Consider the following 16,394-nt stretch of genomic DNA (forward strand, 5'->3'; position numbering starts at 1 on the left):
TTACCCTGCATTTCTACAAAAGATTGTTTCCATGGCTCGAACGCGTGACCTCCTGGTCCCATGGTAATAATTTTACCAGTTACGCTAAGTCTCTCCTTCAAATTTATACCTTAATTATCGATACGGTTATATATTTATATAAAAATTTATATTTTTTTTATTATAAAAAATCTAAAAATCGATTCGATACGGTACGAATCGGATTGGTTTAGTCCGTATTTAAATATAGACACACAAGGGAAGGACTACTTTTTTATATAAACATGAAAGAAATCACAAGTCACTGTTTGACGAACCGCGTTCTGTTCCTTCATCTACTCTCGGAGTCTCAGTCAACCTTTCTGTCGCAGTACTCCTATAAATATTGGTCTCACCTCTTCAATCTTCCATTAATCTGTCTTTTCTCTTCCTACCATTTTCACATCTCTCTCAACTCTCCAAGAAAGCAAGAAACTTTCTGGATAAAAACAACAAACACCTCTTATTTTCTTTCTTTTGAACAACAAGAAAAACAATGAGGACCCCCTTTTTCTCATCATCAAAACCTTCAACCCCTTCACATAATTCATCATCTCCTAACACCTTTTCTGAAACTTTAATGGAAGAAACAATCGAATACTCTGAATTAATTATCAAAAAATGGGATCTTGATTCCTCCTCTGTCTCAACCACCTCTTATAACAGAGTCGCTAATCTCTTCCGTGATAATCCGTTAGAAGCCAAGCAGCTTCTTAACGCCGTTAACGACTTACAACATGCAATGCAGTTTGTTATCAAAGATAGTTCCAGCTCTAAACTTCTAGTTCGAGCTCATAATCTCATGCAAATTGCCATAAGAAGACTTCAGAAAGAGTTCTACACTATCTTATCAGGAAGTCGTTACTTTCTTGATGCCGAAACGGTATCGTCAAGATCCTCAAGATCATCCACTGCCACCCTATCAAGTCTTTCAGATGAAGATGAAGTTTCTGAAGACAATAATAATAGTGAAATTGAGAAGGTTTCAGAGGTTGTAATGGCGGATTTGAAATCAATAGCTGATTGTATGATTGGAGCTGGTTATGGAAGAGAGTGCGTGAAAATTTACAAACTCAATCGAAAATCAGTCATCGATGAGACTTTGTATTACTTGGGGATTGAGAAATTGAGCTCTTCACAGATTCAGAAAATGGATTGGGAATTACTGGAGATAAAAATCAAGAATTGGTTGAGTGCTGTTAAGATTGCAGTTACTACTCTGTTTCACGGTGAGAGGATTCTCTGTGATTATGTCTTCTCTGCCTCGGACAACATAAGAGAATCCTGTTTCTCGGAGATTGCTAAAGATGGGGCTTTGACTCTGTTCTTGTTCCCAGAAATGGTGGCCAAATATAAGAAGTTATCACTTGAGAAAATGTTTAGAGTGCTGGACGTCTACGACGCCATTTGTGAGCTTTGGGTTAAAATCGAATTGATTTTCAGCTTTGATTCAATGGAGGTAGTCAAGTCTCAGGCGATGATATTACTGGTCAAGCTCGGCAATGCCGCTAGAGCCATGTTGTCGGAGTTTGAATCGGCAGTTCAGAAAGACACGTCGAAGGCAGTGCCAGGTGGCGGGGTTCACCCGTTAACTCGATACGTCATGAACTACCTTGTTTATCTCGGCGATTATAGTGACGCAATATCTGAAATAATCGTCGATTTACCGATTTCGTTACAGACATCGTTGCCGGAATCATACTACTTGAGCCTAACAACAGAAGACGGGGACTCTCCGCCTTCTGCCGTTGCCCTACGACTTGCGTGGCTCGTACTCGTCCTCTTATGTAAACTCGATGGTAAAGCACAACTTTACAAGGACGTGGCACTATCCTATTTGTTCCTGGCGAACAACTTAAACTACATCATTTCAAAGGTACAGGAATCGAACCTAAAGCTCCTACTTGGATCCGATTGGATTTTAAAGCACGAAATGAAGGTGAAAGAGTACATGTCAAAGTATGAGAGGATGGGTTGGAACAAAGTGCTGATGTCATTACCTGAGAATTTGACGATTGAGATTTCATCGATGGAAGTGAAGGAAAGGTTTAGCAAATTTAATTCGAGTTTCGAGGAGGTATATCGAAAACAAAGTTCATGGGTCATACTCGACCAGAAACTCAGAGACCAAGTCAAAGTATCACTAGCTAACAAGCTTGTTCCGAGATATCAAACTTTTTACGAGCAGCACCGAAGAGAATTGGTGAGGAATGTCACCGGAATGGAGTCAATTATTAGATTTGCCCCTGATGATTTACAAAATTACTTATCGGATTTATTTCATGGTGCTAATGTTTTGATTTCTAGTATGGGATGGAGTGGGACATCTTCGCCGTCTGTATCAACAACGTCAATGTCATCCTCAAGTCGAAGCCGATAAATAAGTGCATATGAATTTTATGAGATAAGAGAAGTTTGTGTATACAAAACAAATGTTTTTGATTTGTAATGTATTTGTGTATCGAAATGTTACGTTGCAAATCGGGAATTGTAGAGACCAATTTTAAACTAAATTCATTTGTTGAATGAAATGGCATGAGAACTTGGTTCATATCATTATGTCTATTGAAGATTTGTGGTGTATTCGTTTGTTCTATTAGTACCGATAGTACCGCCAGAGCCATATTATCGGAGTTTCAATTGGCAGTTCAGAAAGATACGTCAAAGGCAATGTCGGGTGGAGGAATATAATTCACCAGTTAACTCGATACGCCATGAACTACCTTATTTATCTTGGCAATTATAGGGACGCAATATCTGAAATAATCATCGCTTCGCCGATTTCATTACAGACATCGCTGCCGGAATCATACTACTTGAGTTGAGCCTAACAATAGAAGATGGGGACTCTCTGCCTTCTGCCGTTGCACAACGGCTTGCATGGTTAGTACTCATCCTTTTATGCAAACTCGATGGTAAAGCACAACTATACAAGGATGTTGCATTGTATACGGTCGAAATCGGACATGTCAGATTTCATAGACACGAGGAGCTGCCTCGAGAGTAAGCTCGTAATAGACCAGGCTCAAGCTCAATGGCAGAGTATGGAGCATAAAGATCGAAGTGCTCGCTGAAGATCGAGACCGAGCATGACCGACTTCGAGTAAAGCATAATAATGGAATGGAGAAATATTAGCAACCGACCGAAAATCTCGGCGAAAATCCCGAAATAGATAGAATCAAGCAGTTATTGACACCAATCATGGGATTTGTTTCCGTTATTAGAATTGTACCTTATTTAGGATTCTTCTACTATATAAAGAGGGACCCCATTTATTTGTACGGGGGATTGATTCACTGAAAAACATATACAAAAACGTTGCTCTCTATTTCACTTACTATCCATTATTGTTCATCATTGTTTATTTTCTGTTCTTTACTGTTCTTCTTACCCAACCTCGAGACCATCCCGAATCGAGGTCGAAAGCACTGCTAGAACACTGGTTTAATTTTTTTTATTATTCACATTATCTATTCAATTCCTTATTTATCAATTGGTATTGGATTAAACCATGTATCCTTAAAACCACTAAATAAGTTTAATTGTTACTCGAATTTTAGGATAAACAGTTTGACGCCCATCGTGGGGCTAAGGATAATAGTGATTTTTCAGTACTGATTCTGGTGAAACACACAATTTAACGCTTGTTCTTGTCAAGTATCTTTGCTTTCAGGTTAAAACATGTCAAACTCACAAAACGCATCCACACACGGTGACAATGGCCTCGGATTCCATGGTGAAAACGAAAATGTGATTGTTCCAGGAATCGAAGTGCCACAGGCTAATCACAGGGGAGCACCGGTTGCCAACCCCATCGATGTCAGTTCACACGTTGCTCTAAATGCGGACCTAGGCGCAGATCTCGATGGGAGTGTACGCAGAGAAGGCCGATCTAGTGGCCAAAGAACACAGGGCAGAGGAGACGAGGGAGTCAGTCTCCAAGTAATATTTGAGATGCTTCAGGCTCAGCAAGCCGCTATTGCTCAGTTACAAAATCAACATAGAGCTCCGAATAAGGTCGAGTCAAAAAGTACTCGTTGTACCGAGCCAGTACCGGAGAGGCCGAATGGTAACGAATCGGGGACTGATCCTATGATAATTAAAATGCTGGAGGAGCTCACCAAAGGAATTGAATCAGGGAAGAAGAGAATCGAAGCCAACGATAAAAAAGTAGAGACATACAACTCTCGAGTTGATCAGATACCGGGGGCACCGCCAATCTTGAAAGGATGGATTCAAAGAAGTTTGTACAAAAACCCTTTTCTCCAAGTGCGTCTCCAAAGCCTATTCCAAAGAAGTTTCGTATGCCAGACATACCCAAATATAATGGTACCACCGATCCCAACGAGCATGTTACTTCATATACATGCGCCATCAAGGGTAACGATTTAAAGGATGATGAAATCGAATCTGTGCTGTTGAAAAAATTCGGAGAGACCCTTTCGAAGGGAGCAATGATTTGGTATCACAACCTGCCACCAAATTCCATCGACTCATTTTTCATGTTAGCAGATTCTTTCGTAAAGGCATATGCCGGGGCCATAAAGGTCGCAACGAGGAAATCAGACCTTTTCAAGGTAAGACAAAGGGATAATGAAATGCTGAGGGAGTTCGTGTCCCGATTTCAAATGAAACGCATGGATTTGCCACCGGTCACAGATGATTCAGCCGTTCAAGCTTTTACCCAAGAGTTGAACGAGCGGAGTTCGGTAGCATCATGTCAGTTGAAACAAAATTTGATCGAATATCCAGCTGTAACTTGGGCTGATGTGCACAATCGATACCAATCGAAGATCAGGGTCGAGGACGATCAATTGGGAGCTCCTTCCGGTTCAGCACATCCAAATAGGTCGGCAGTTAAAAATCATAGGGACATCGACAGGGAGTCAAGGTTGAACAGAGACTGATATCAACCATATACCGCAGATCAAAGGAACAATAAGGATAATGGTTCAGGATGCAATTCCGCCCGGAACGATCGGAGAAGTGATCGAGGACAGAATTCTCGGAGACTTATGAGCGAGAGTGGTTTTGACAAGTACGCCGATCCCACAGAAGCACCTCGGTTATCAGAATATAACTTTAGCATTGATGCATCAGGCATTATATTAGCAATCAGAAGGATCAAAGATACTAGGTGGCCCAGACCCATACAAACTGATCCTTCTCAAAGAAACCCAAATTTGATATGCAAGTATCATGGCACGCATGGTTACAAAACTGAAGATTGCAGGCAATTAAGGGAGGAGGTAGGCCGTCTATTCAATGAGGGCCACCTTCGAGAGTTCCTCAGCGATCGAGCCAAGAATCATTTCAGAGAAAGAGACACCAACAGGAAAAATGAATAGGAGGAACCCCAACATGTCATTCATATGATCGTCGGTGGGGTCGACATTCCACAGGGACCCATATTCAAACACACTAAGGTATCAATCACTAGGGAAAAATGAACCCGAGATTATATGCCCGAAAGCACTTTATCATTCAATGACGAAGAAGTAGAAGGCGTTTCTCAGCCCCACAACGACGCTCTGGTAATTTATATCTTATTAAATAAAGTTTAAGTTAAGCGTGTTTTAGTGGATCCAGGTAGCTCGACGAATATCATCCGATCGAGGGTCGTGGAGTAGCTCGTCCTACAAAATCAAATCGTGCCCGCAGCTCGGGTCCTAAACGGCTTCAATATGGCTAGTGAAACAACTAAAAGGGAGATTATTCTACCGGTGAACGTGGCGGGAACCATTCAAGATACTAAGTTCCACGTGATGGAGGGCGACATGAGATACAATGCCCTACTCGGAAGGCCTTGGATCCACAATATGAGAGTAGTCCCTTCGACTCTCGACCAAATGATAAAATTTCTACCATCAGACGATGTAAAAACAGTATACGGGGAGCAACATGCTGCAAAGGAAATATTTGCGGTCGATGAGGTAACACCAGCATCGACACTATCAGCCTCAGAAAGGTCGAACATCAAAAATAAATAGGAAGTCAAATAGCAAACACAGCCACCAGCCTCGACCGAATCGGGGAAGCAGGAGATAGAAGAAGAAGAGGAGGATTTTCTGACCCCTCAAACTTTTGTTGTTCCCGAAGATACTGACGCCACCAAATCAACGGTCGAAGAGCTGGAACAGGTTGTATTGATAGAGTACCTGCCCCAGCGAAAGGTATACCTGGGAATGGGATTAACCCCCGAACTCAGGAAAAGGCTTATTCAATTTCTTGTTGATAACATAGATTGTTTTGCATTGTCTCATTTAGACATGATAGGGATTCTACCGGAGGTAACGACACATCGGCTAAGACCGGGCCCTAGATTTAAACTGGTGAAGCAAAAGAGAAGACCCCATTCCAAAATAAAGCACGCATTCATAAAGGACAAGGCAACTAAACTTCTCAAAATATGAACCATTCGGGAGGTGAAATATCCCGAATGGTTAGCCAATGTAGTTGTAGTCCCTAAAAAGGGGATAAACTTAGAATGTGTGTAGATTATAAGGATTTAAACAAGGCGTGCCCAAAATATTCTTTTCCACTGCCTAACATCGATCGCATGATCGATGCCACGGCCGGCCACGAGATCCTTACTTTTCCCCATGCCTATTCCGGGTACAATCAAATCCAAATGAACCCGGAAGACCAAGAAAAGACTTCATTTATCACCAAGTATGGAACATATTGTTATAATGTAATGCCCTTTAGGCTAAAAAATGCAGGAGCTACTTACTAATGCCTAGTGAATAAAATGTTCGAAGAACAAATAGGTAAATCAATTGAGGTTTATATTGATGACATGCTAGTTAAGTCCCTGTGCGCAGAGGACCATTTGGCTCATTTGCAGGAAATATTTGAGATTTTAAGGAAATACAACAGAAGCTCAATACCGAGAAATGTGCTTTCGGGGTTGGTTCGGGCAAGTTCCTTGGCTTCATGGTATCGAATCTAGGAATCGAGATCAACCCCGATAAAATCAAGGCCATCGAAGACATCGTCGTCGTGGATAGTGTAAAAGTCATACAGAGGCTAACTGGGCGGATAGCTTCCTTAAGCCGATTCATTTCGAGGTCATCGGATCGAAGCCACAGATTTTTCTCTTTACTCAAAAAGAAGAACGATTTCGCCTGGACCCCGAAATGCCAACAGGCATTGGAAGAGTTGAAGCGATACCTATCGAGCCCACCACTGCTTCACACTCCAAAGGAAGATGAGAAGCTTTACTTGAACTTGGAAGTATCGAAAATAGCGGTAAGTGGTGTCCAAGTTCGAGAAGAGAAAGGTACGCAATTTTCCGTTCATTATGTAAGTCGAACCTTAGGAGAAGCAGAAACTAGATATCCACACTTAGAAAAATTAGCACTTGCACTGATAAGCGCTTCTAGAAAGTTAAGACCATACTTTCAATGTCACCTAGTATGCGTATTAACCACTTACCCACTTTGTAATATTTTGCACAAGCCCGAACTGTCGGGACGATTGGCCAAATGGGTCGTCGAACTCAGTGGGTACAACATCGAATATCAACCTCGGACGACCATCAAATCTCAAATTTTAGCGGACTTTGTGACCAATTGCACGCCAACCCTCGTACCCGAAGTTGAAAAGGAACTCTTGTTAAAATCAGGTACGTCATCGGGGGTATGGACCCTTTTCACAGACGGTGCTTCAAATGTGAAGGGGTTTGGGCTAGGCATTGTTTTGAAGCCGCCTAGGGGTAGCACTATTAGGCAATCTATCAAAACTTCTAGGTTGACTAACAATGAGGCCGAGTACGAGGCTATGATTGCAGGTCTCGAGCTAGCTAAAAGCTTGGGGGCAGAAGTCATTGAAGCCAAGTATGACTCTTTACTGGTGGTGAACCAAGTAAACAGAAATTTCGAAGTTCGAGAGGATAGAATGCAAAGGTATTTGGACAAGCTACAGGTAACTTTGCACTGTTTCAAGGAATGGACTTTACAGCATGTACCTCGAGAACAAAACAGTGAGGCCAATGCACTTGAAAACTAGGGGTCATCGATCGAGGAAAATGAGATCAGCTCGGGGACTGTCATTCAACTCTCGAGATCTATGATCGAGGAAGGACATGCCGAGATAAACTTTACAAGCTTAACCTGGGATTGGAGGAATAAATATATTAAATACTTGAAGAATGGAAAGCTCCCATCGGACCCTAAAAAGTCGAGAACCATACGAACCAAAGCTGCTCGATGAAGATGGAACATTATACAGAAGAACATTCTATGGAACATTGGCAGTGTGCTTAGGACCAGGAGGCACCGATTATGTTTCACGAGAGGTCCATGAAGGTACTTGTGGGAACCACTCCGGCGCCGAATCACTGATTCACAAAATCATTAGAGCAGGATACTACTAGGATAGCATGAAAAACGATACTAAGGAGTTTGTTCAAAAATGTGATAAATGTCAAAGTTTTGCACCGATGATCCATCAGCCTGGAGAACAACTTCATTCAGTCCTATCCTCATGGCCATTCATGAAATGGGGGATGGATATCGTCGGCCCTCTTCCATCGGCCCCAGGTAAAGCTAAATTCATTTTATTTATAACTGACTATTTCTCTAAATAGGTTGAAGCACAGGCGTTCAAGAAAGTGAGAGAAAAAGAGGTTATAGACTTCATCTGGGATCACATCGTGTGTCGATTTGGGATACCCGCAGAAATAGTATGCGACAATGGTAAACAATTTATCGGCAGTAAAGTGACGAGATTTCTTGAAGACCATAAAATAAAAAGGATATTGTCAACACCGTATCACCCTAGTAGGAACGGACAGGCCGAATCGACAAACAAGACTATCATCCAAAACCTGAAGAAAAGGTTGAACGAAGCTAAAGGGAAGTGGAGAGAAATGCTACCCGAAGTCCTTTGGGCATATCGAACAACATCAAAGTCCAGTACAGGGGAAACTCTATTTTTCTTAGTATATGGCTCCGAAGCTTTGATTCCAGTCGGAGAACCCAGCGCTAGGTTTTGACATGCAACGGAGGAATCAAACCATGAGGATATGAATACTAGCCTCGAATTATTAGATGAAAAACGAGAAGCGGCACTCGTTCGAATGGCTGCACAAAAGAAACGAATCGAAAGGTACTACAATAGAAGAACCAACCTTCGCCACTTCAGGGTCGGGGACTTAGTCCTAAGGAAGGTCACCATCAACACTCGAGATCCTAATGAAGGGAAGCTCGGCCCGAATTGGGAAGGACCCTATCAAGTCCTCGATATAGTCGGAAAAAGGTCTTATAAACTCGGAATGATAGACGACGAACCACTGTTAAGGAACTGGAATATATCACTTCTCAAATGATATTATTCTTAAGGTATGACTTTCTCCCTTCTTTCATTTATATATATATTCAACGCTAACTCATTGCAGGAGTTCGATCAAAGATATCGAGACCTCGGGTTTTAAAGTCCGCGTTGCACTCTTTTTTTCTTAGATCGATTTTTATCCCAAATGGGTTTTTCCGGTGAGGTTTTTAACGAGGCAACAATTATGTGCTACCTGAGGACAATTCAATAGTATCCAAGGCTTCTTTGCAATCAACCTCGAATACTAGAGGGCATCACCCTCGGATGTCGCATTCTCGAGAATAGTACTTCATGTCAAAGGGCCTTGATAAGGAAGCTTTGTAATGGGCCAAACGGTCAAGTGAACCGTGTCCATATAAATTAGTCGAGCCTCGATGGCAAAACATGTGCGCATGTATAAACTATTCAAAGAAGCATTTTCTCTTCATTTAAACATTTTGTGTCTCGAAGAAAATCCTCTACTATACAAACCTCATGCTTATGATATTGTGAGAAACGGCTCAAGAGCCAAAGTGAAAATATACACTCGGGGACTACCATCGATGATAGGCGTATTCGAGTTATCTAAACTCAAATTCATAAGACCTTAAAGAGGCACCCCTCGATCTATAGGCCAAGGCCACCATTCTCGGGGACTGACATTTCAAACTAGTTTGAAATGTTATTGGGAAATAAGCCCAAGAGGCATACCCGAAGGCTATGACCAAAATACATACCCGAAGGCTACGGCCTAAATAACGCGGCTCGGAGACGTCCGAATTCTGCAATAACGATAGGCCTTCAAATTCTCTGAAAAATCGGTTAAAAAAGGCTACCCTCGGCAAATAATCAAAAGGGCTTCGATAAAATTAGCCCTCAAAAAACCTTAAGATGTATCAAATTACCTTTAACACAAACGTGCTAAGGCACAAAAAGTAAAAGGGTTTCAACCGACATCAGACCCTCAAAAAACTCAATGGGTAAAAAAAATAAACATGTTAAGGCATAAAGAAATTTTTACTAAGTCTTTTAAGCCGAAAGGGGTAAATAATAGCCGTCTTTTAGAGGCCATATGGGCCCAACCTAAAAGGGCCTAAGGGCCAATATATTTAGAGTTCGAGACTTTGTTCTCACTCAACCCGGACCTAAGTGTTCCACTATTCCGAGTTCAAATAAAATTGACTTGAATTTAGCTCAAGGATCCACCATAAAACCTTAAGGGGTATGTTACTATAAGTTCGAAAATTACCCATTATTTGATAAAAAACTTAAGGGTTTGCTCTATTCTAAGTTTGAAACATACTCGAACTTAGTTATAAAAATAGTGCAGTCATGGCATCGATCAAGCCATCCGAAATCTCGAACATATTATTGAGCTCGGGGACTCGCCCTTACGTGTCTAAAAACCTAAGGGTTTATTCTAGAGTTCGAATTAGTGTTCACTCGATTACAGAGGCTGTAACAACAAAATTTTCACAAGGCAAAAGCACAAAACATGTTTGAGCATAAAACTGAGAAGACATTCAAAAGAAATTTTTCTATTATATATTGGTAAAAGAGGTTATGTACAAAAGACCAATCAAGGTCTTACAAAAAGAGAAATTAAGCCCTAACTACGGCCGGTTTCGACCTCTTCTCCCGGAGCAACTTCCCCTTCAGGCCCCTCATTGGATCCGCCTCGACTGCCTTCTTCATTCATCATCTTCGTCATCGAATGAGGCAAGCTGCCTGGCTTCAACTTCAAGCACCATGGCTGGGGCTATCTCCTCGGAGAGGTCAAAACCTTGAGTATGGATTTCCTCGAGGGTTTCCCTCCGGGATTGACACTTTGCCGAGTCAATGATCCATTGCTCTCGGTCAGAAGCCTCCCTTAGCTGCATTTGAGCAGCCTCAGCATTGGCTCGATACATGGCAATGGTCTTGTCTTCTCGATCTCCGACTTGGCCTCAGTAATCCCGGTTTCAAGCTTCTCGATCCTCTTGGCTTGGGCTGAACTTTTCTCTTTAACGCCCCAAAGTTGAACCTCGGCCGATGACAGTTTGGCCAAGGTAGTTTCTTTTTCCGCATCCAGGCGGTCCATATTCTCCCTCCACCGATCACAATTGGCCTTTACTTGATCAACTTCTCCCCGAAGCAGCTTGATCCTTTTAACCTTTTGCTGCAGCTGAGATAATGAAGTATTAGCCTCCACAGTTGGGTCGAGTTTGTACTTTATCAAAAGGATGCTCACCTATTTATCTAGCTCGGCTTCTTCCTCACGAGCCTTGGCCAAATCCGCTTGAAGGTCCTTTATAGTTTTGTCTTTTTGGCCGCAAAGAAGTTTCAGAGCGTTCCTCTCCTCCGATACCTTTTAGAGCTCGATTTCACACTGGCTAAGGTCAGCTCAGAGGCGAAGGCCTATACAAAAAAGGAAAACACCAGTCAGATTTAGAGTAAAAAAAAGAGTAAAGAAAAGAATTGCAGTAAACTGATTCTTACCCGAGATAAGAGACGTTGGGCCTCTTCTAAAATAATAGAAGCGTCACTGATATCAGAGGCATCATCGACTCCAGTAAAGCAATCCCGAAAAGGATCCCCTAGATTAGAGCCTCCGCCTATATCAGGGATCTTCAACTCTCGAGCTTCCCTTAGTGCCTCCTCAGATAAAGTCAGAAGAGAAGGCAAGTGACTTGCTGTCATGGTCCCGAGCAAGTCACTCGGGACGCTCTGATCGATCTTCGGGGTCTCAGAACCGGCCCCGTCCGGTGTAGTTGCAGATGGCTGAGAAACGATCTCTACCTATGGTAATTCGTGATCCTCACTCGATTTATTTTTGGAAGCCTCCTCGACACGAGGCTTGATTTTAGCTGCCGTCGTCAGCTCAGAAGGTTTGGTGACCTCGACGGCTTACCTAGGTCGGACCGTCAGTGCCGAGGTATTTTCCTCTTCTTCCTATTCTTCGTCTCTCAGTTTTTGAACCGAGTCCATCGTGAGAGTGATTACTTTCCTCCTTACCCTTCGAGGTTTGGGCTTGGGGTCCTCGGACTGCGAGGCAGTTTTCCTCTTCTTGTCTTCCCCCAGCTTCGGAACCGGGGACTTGGTTTCTTCCTCAACACTTGAAGGCCTCAAAATGACATCCTTGGTCAGACCTGCATGAAAGAAAATTAGTGACAAATGAAGTATAAAAAGTGTTTCAGAACATGAAAAAGGAGATCCTTACCGTGGTTCTTGGCCTCCCATCTGCTCTTTGCCAAATCACGCCATGCGCGTCCGGCATAAGTGAAAGTTGAGGCTAGCTTCCAAACCCAATCTTCGAGGTCAGGTACCGCTTGAGACATCCAAGGAATAGCTGCATGTCGAAAGGGGATATCAGGCGAAGTCGAAGAAGGTATAAAGAACAAAGTTTAAAAAATCACTTACGGTCGAAGTTCCACTCCTCAGGGAACGACATCTTCTCTTCTCGGATAATGTCGCGAGTCCTCTCCCGTATAAAACGGCTCACCCAACCCCGATCATTGTCCTCGTCGATGCTCGAGATCAAGGCCTTCGTTGCCCCGCGTTGGAGCCTGATTAGTCCTTGGTAGATTCAAGGCCGGTACAACCGCATGAAGTGATTTAGAGTAAACTCTAGCCCCTCGGCCTTGCTAGAGAAGAAGCGCAACATGATTACTATGCGCCATAGAGAGGGGTGGATTTGGCCGAGGGTGACCTGATATCATTTACAGAGATCAATAATCACTGGGTCGAAGGGACCCAATATGAAGGGGTAATTGTAAACACTTAGGAACCCCTCCACATAAGCGGTGATGCTCTCTTCGGGAGCAGGAATTTGCACCACGACCTCGGGACCCCAATTGCAGTCCCTCTTCACGTCCTCGAGGTGGCTCTTCAATATCGAACATATGTACATCGACACATGCTCACATCGGCCCGAGATCGATGAAGGGTTTACGACCTTGAAGTCGGATTTTAGAGTACACAGGCCGGGAACATATTTTTGGGGAAGCGACTCCACCGGTGCCTTGCCGCCGGATGGCCAGGAAGAGGAGCAAGAAGCTTTCTCCTTCTGCGGTACGATCTTTGAGATTTTCGCTATTTGTATAAATAAAGAAGAGCGAAGAAAGATAAAAAACTGGTGGTTTCGGTGCTAACAAAGGTGGCTCTACAGACGGTGAAAAAGAGGAGACGAAATAAGTGAGAATACTTAGAGGTTTGATTAGAGCAAAAGTAAAGTTTGATTCAATGAAGGAGCGGGCATTTATAGGTTCACGGTGATGGTTCGGTGGCATTAGTGGCCGACCGCTAACTAACATGCATTAATGATTTGGGGAACTGAACTGACGGGATGTTTCGATCACATCCGTCACTTACGTCATAAGGACGACGTCATGATCGAGGTTTCGGAAAATTAAGGGTCAAACCGTTTCTTATCATTTTATTCCAAGAAACGCGGGGACTATCTGTATACGGTCGAAATCGGGCATGTCAGATTTCATAGGCACGAGTAGCTGCCTTGAGAGTAAGCTCGTAATAGACCAGCCTCGAGCTCAATGGCAGAATATGAAGCATGAAGATCGAAGTGCTCGCTGAAGATCAAGACCGAGCATGACCGACTTCGAGTAAGGCATAATAACAGAATAGCGAAATATTAGCAACCGACCGAAGATCTCGGCGGAAATCCCGGAATAGATCGAAGCAAACGGTTATTGACGCCAATCATAGGATTTGTTTCCGTTATTAGAATTGTACCTTATTTAGGATTCCTCTACTATATAAAGAGGGACCCTATTTATTTGTACGGGGGATTGATTCACTGAAAAACATATACAAAAATGCTGCTCTCTATTTCACTTACTATCCAGTACTGTTCATCACTGTTTATTTTCTGTTCTTTACTGTTCTTCTTACACAACCTCGAGACCATCCCGAATCGAGGTCGAAAGCACTGCTAGAACACTGGTTTGATTTATTTTATTATTCAGATTATCTATTCAATTCTTTGTTTATCAATTGGTATTGAATTAAATCACGTATTCTTAAAACCACTAAATAAGTTTAATTATTACTCGAATTTTAGGGTAAACAATTTGTCTTATTTGTTCCAAGCGAACAACTTAAACTAGGTTATTTCGAAGGTCCAGGTGTCGAACCTAAAGCTCCTACCTGGATCCAATGGGATTTTAAAGCACAAAACGAAGGTGAAAGAGTACATGTCAAAGTATGAGAGGATGGGTTGGAACAAAGTGCTGATGTCACTACATGAGAATTTGACGATTGAGATTTCGTCTAAGTTTAGCAAATTTAATTCGAGTTTCGAGGAGGTATATGGAAAACAAAGTTCATGGGTCATATGGAGCTGAAACCCCAAGATCCAGCCAAGATATCACTAACTAACAATATTCTTCCAAAAAATCGAGCTTTTTTACGAGAAGCACGGGGGAGAATTGATGAGTAATTGCAATCAAATTTGCCCGTCATGATTTACAAAATGACTTATCGAATTTATTTCGCAGTCGGGTACTAGCATGAGATGGAGTGGGTCATCTTCGCCGTCCGAGTCAAAGTCAACGTCGTCATCCTCGTCACGAGGCCGATAAATTTTATGAGTTTGTGTAGATAAAACAAATAATTTGTTGATTTGTAATGTATTTGTGTAAAGAAACATTACACTGGAAATCCGGAATTGTACGACTAATTAAACTAAATTCATTTGTTTAGTGAAAAGGCATTTTGTCTATTATAGATTTGAGTGTTTGGATTGTTCTATTATTATGGTAGTTAGGACCAATAGTTGCGAATGGATGAGTAGTTGACGAATTCCAATAGAAATTGAAGTCACCAATTCCAAACATACAATAAAAGCTTGAACAACTCCTCTCCTATAATAAAACAGAACGTGTTTTCAATGGGCAAAAAATGAAGGTCGTCTAAACTATAAGGACGTCATTATATTCTTCAGAAATATAAACGTCAATATGTTAAGGATTGTATTCACGTATGTTTGTATTGATAGAAGCAATACAACTTCTATATATTAGTATACACCACTAATAGCACAAATTTTCATCCTTTCACTTGTTAATCCATAGCTCTTAAACCTTCTTGAAAATATAGGGAAATAAAACTTTCAATGCATAGATTTAAAATGATCCCCACTTCCACCAACAATTTTGGAGAGTTTTTGAATAATGATAGACAGTTTCAACTTCAAAGCAATTATTCGAGAACTCATGATAAATATGCTGGAGTTTTTTTTCGTGTTTTAGGTAAAGTATTTTTGTCCAAATTTTAATAGCGGTACAAAAGTAACAATTTTACCATGTTTTACTTCAAATGAAAGCAAGGGCATCAGATAAAAGGGTGGTCAAGCGCACACCATTCACCGAAAATTTATACTGCATTTATAAGTTAAAGAATACTTTATATGGTTATATATTATATTTTGAACACCCTTAACACAGTTGAGTGAGGTAGTCTGACGGTTCAGAGTATTCAAAGTGACATGTTGTTCAGGAGTTCAAAGTTCTACCCATTTTATTTGTCAAAACTAAACGGAAACCACCACGTGTGGTTTATTTGATTCTTTATCAGTCTAAAAAAATTTCTAATGAAATTGTTTACCCTCAAAATAGATAACAATTAAATTTATATGCGGTTTTAAGGATCCATGATCTAACTTGATACAAAAATGAGAAATCAGATTCAAATTGAAATAAATGATAAAAAAAAAAAAATACAAACCACGCAGGTTAACAATCTTGACCTTGAAGGTTGGTCACCCTCAAGTCAAAGATGCTCCAATCGGTGCCGTAACAGAGTGATAAGATAATAATGACTAGAAATAATAATTTACTGCTTTGGGATGCGTGTCACAATGTTCTTTACAAATAATCAGACCCTCTTTATGTAGCAGAGGAGTCCTACTTTAGGTACAAATCTATATAAAGTAAAAAATCTCATGATTTGCTAATTAATCGATTTCATTGATACGTTCCGAGATTTCCGCCGTGATATCCGACCGGTTACGGATATTTCGGCCTTCCGTTATTTTGGTTCGATAATATATTCTCGAGCTAATTCG

At 41.6% G+C, this 16,394-nt stretch overlaps 1 protein-coding gene across 1 annotated transcript; it reads left to right on the forward strand.

Moving 5' to 3' along the window:
• Positions 1-399: 399 nt before the first annotated feature.
• On the forward strand, positions 400-2,569 carry LOC104096778 (exocyst complex component EXO70H1-like). The gene has a single exon (XM_009603194.4). It carries the CDS (start codon positions 515-517, stop codon positions 2,396-2,398), a length of 1,884 nt encoding a protein of 627 aa, XP_009601489.3. The 5' UTR covers positions 400-514; the 3' UTR covers positions 2,399-2,569.
• The last annotated feature ends 13,825 nt before the right edge of the window (positions 2,570-16,394 follow it).

The sequence above is a fragment of the Nicotiana tomentosiformis genome, chromosome 2, assembly GCF_000390325.3.
Source record: "Nicotiana tomentosiformis chromosome 2, ASM39032v3, whole genome shotgun sequence".
NCBI classification, from domain to species: Eukaryota; Viridiplantae; Streptophyta; class Magnoliopsida; order Solanales; family Solanaceae; genus Nicotiana; species Nicotiana tomentosiformis.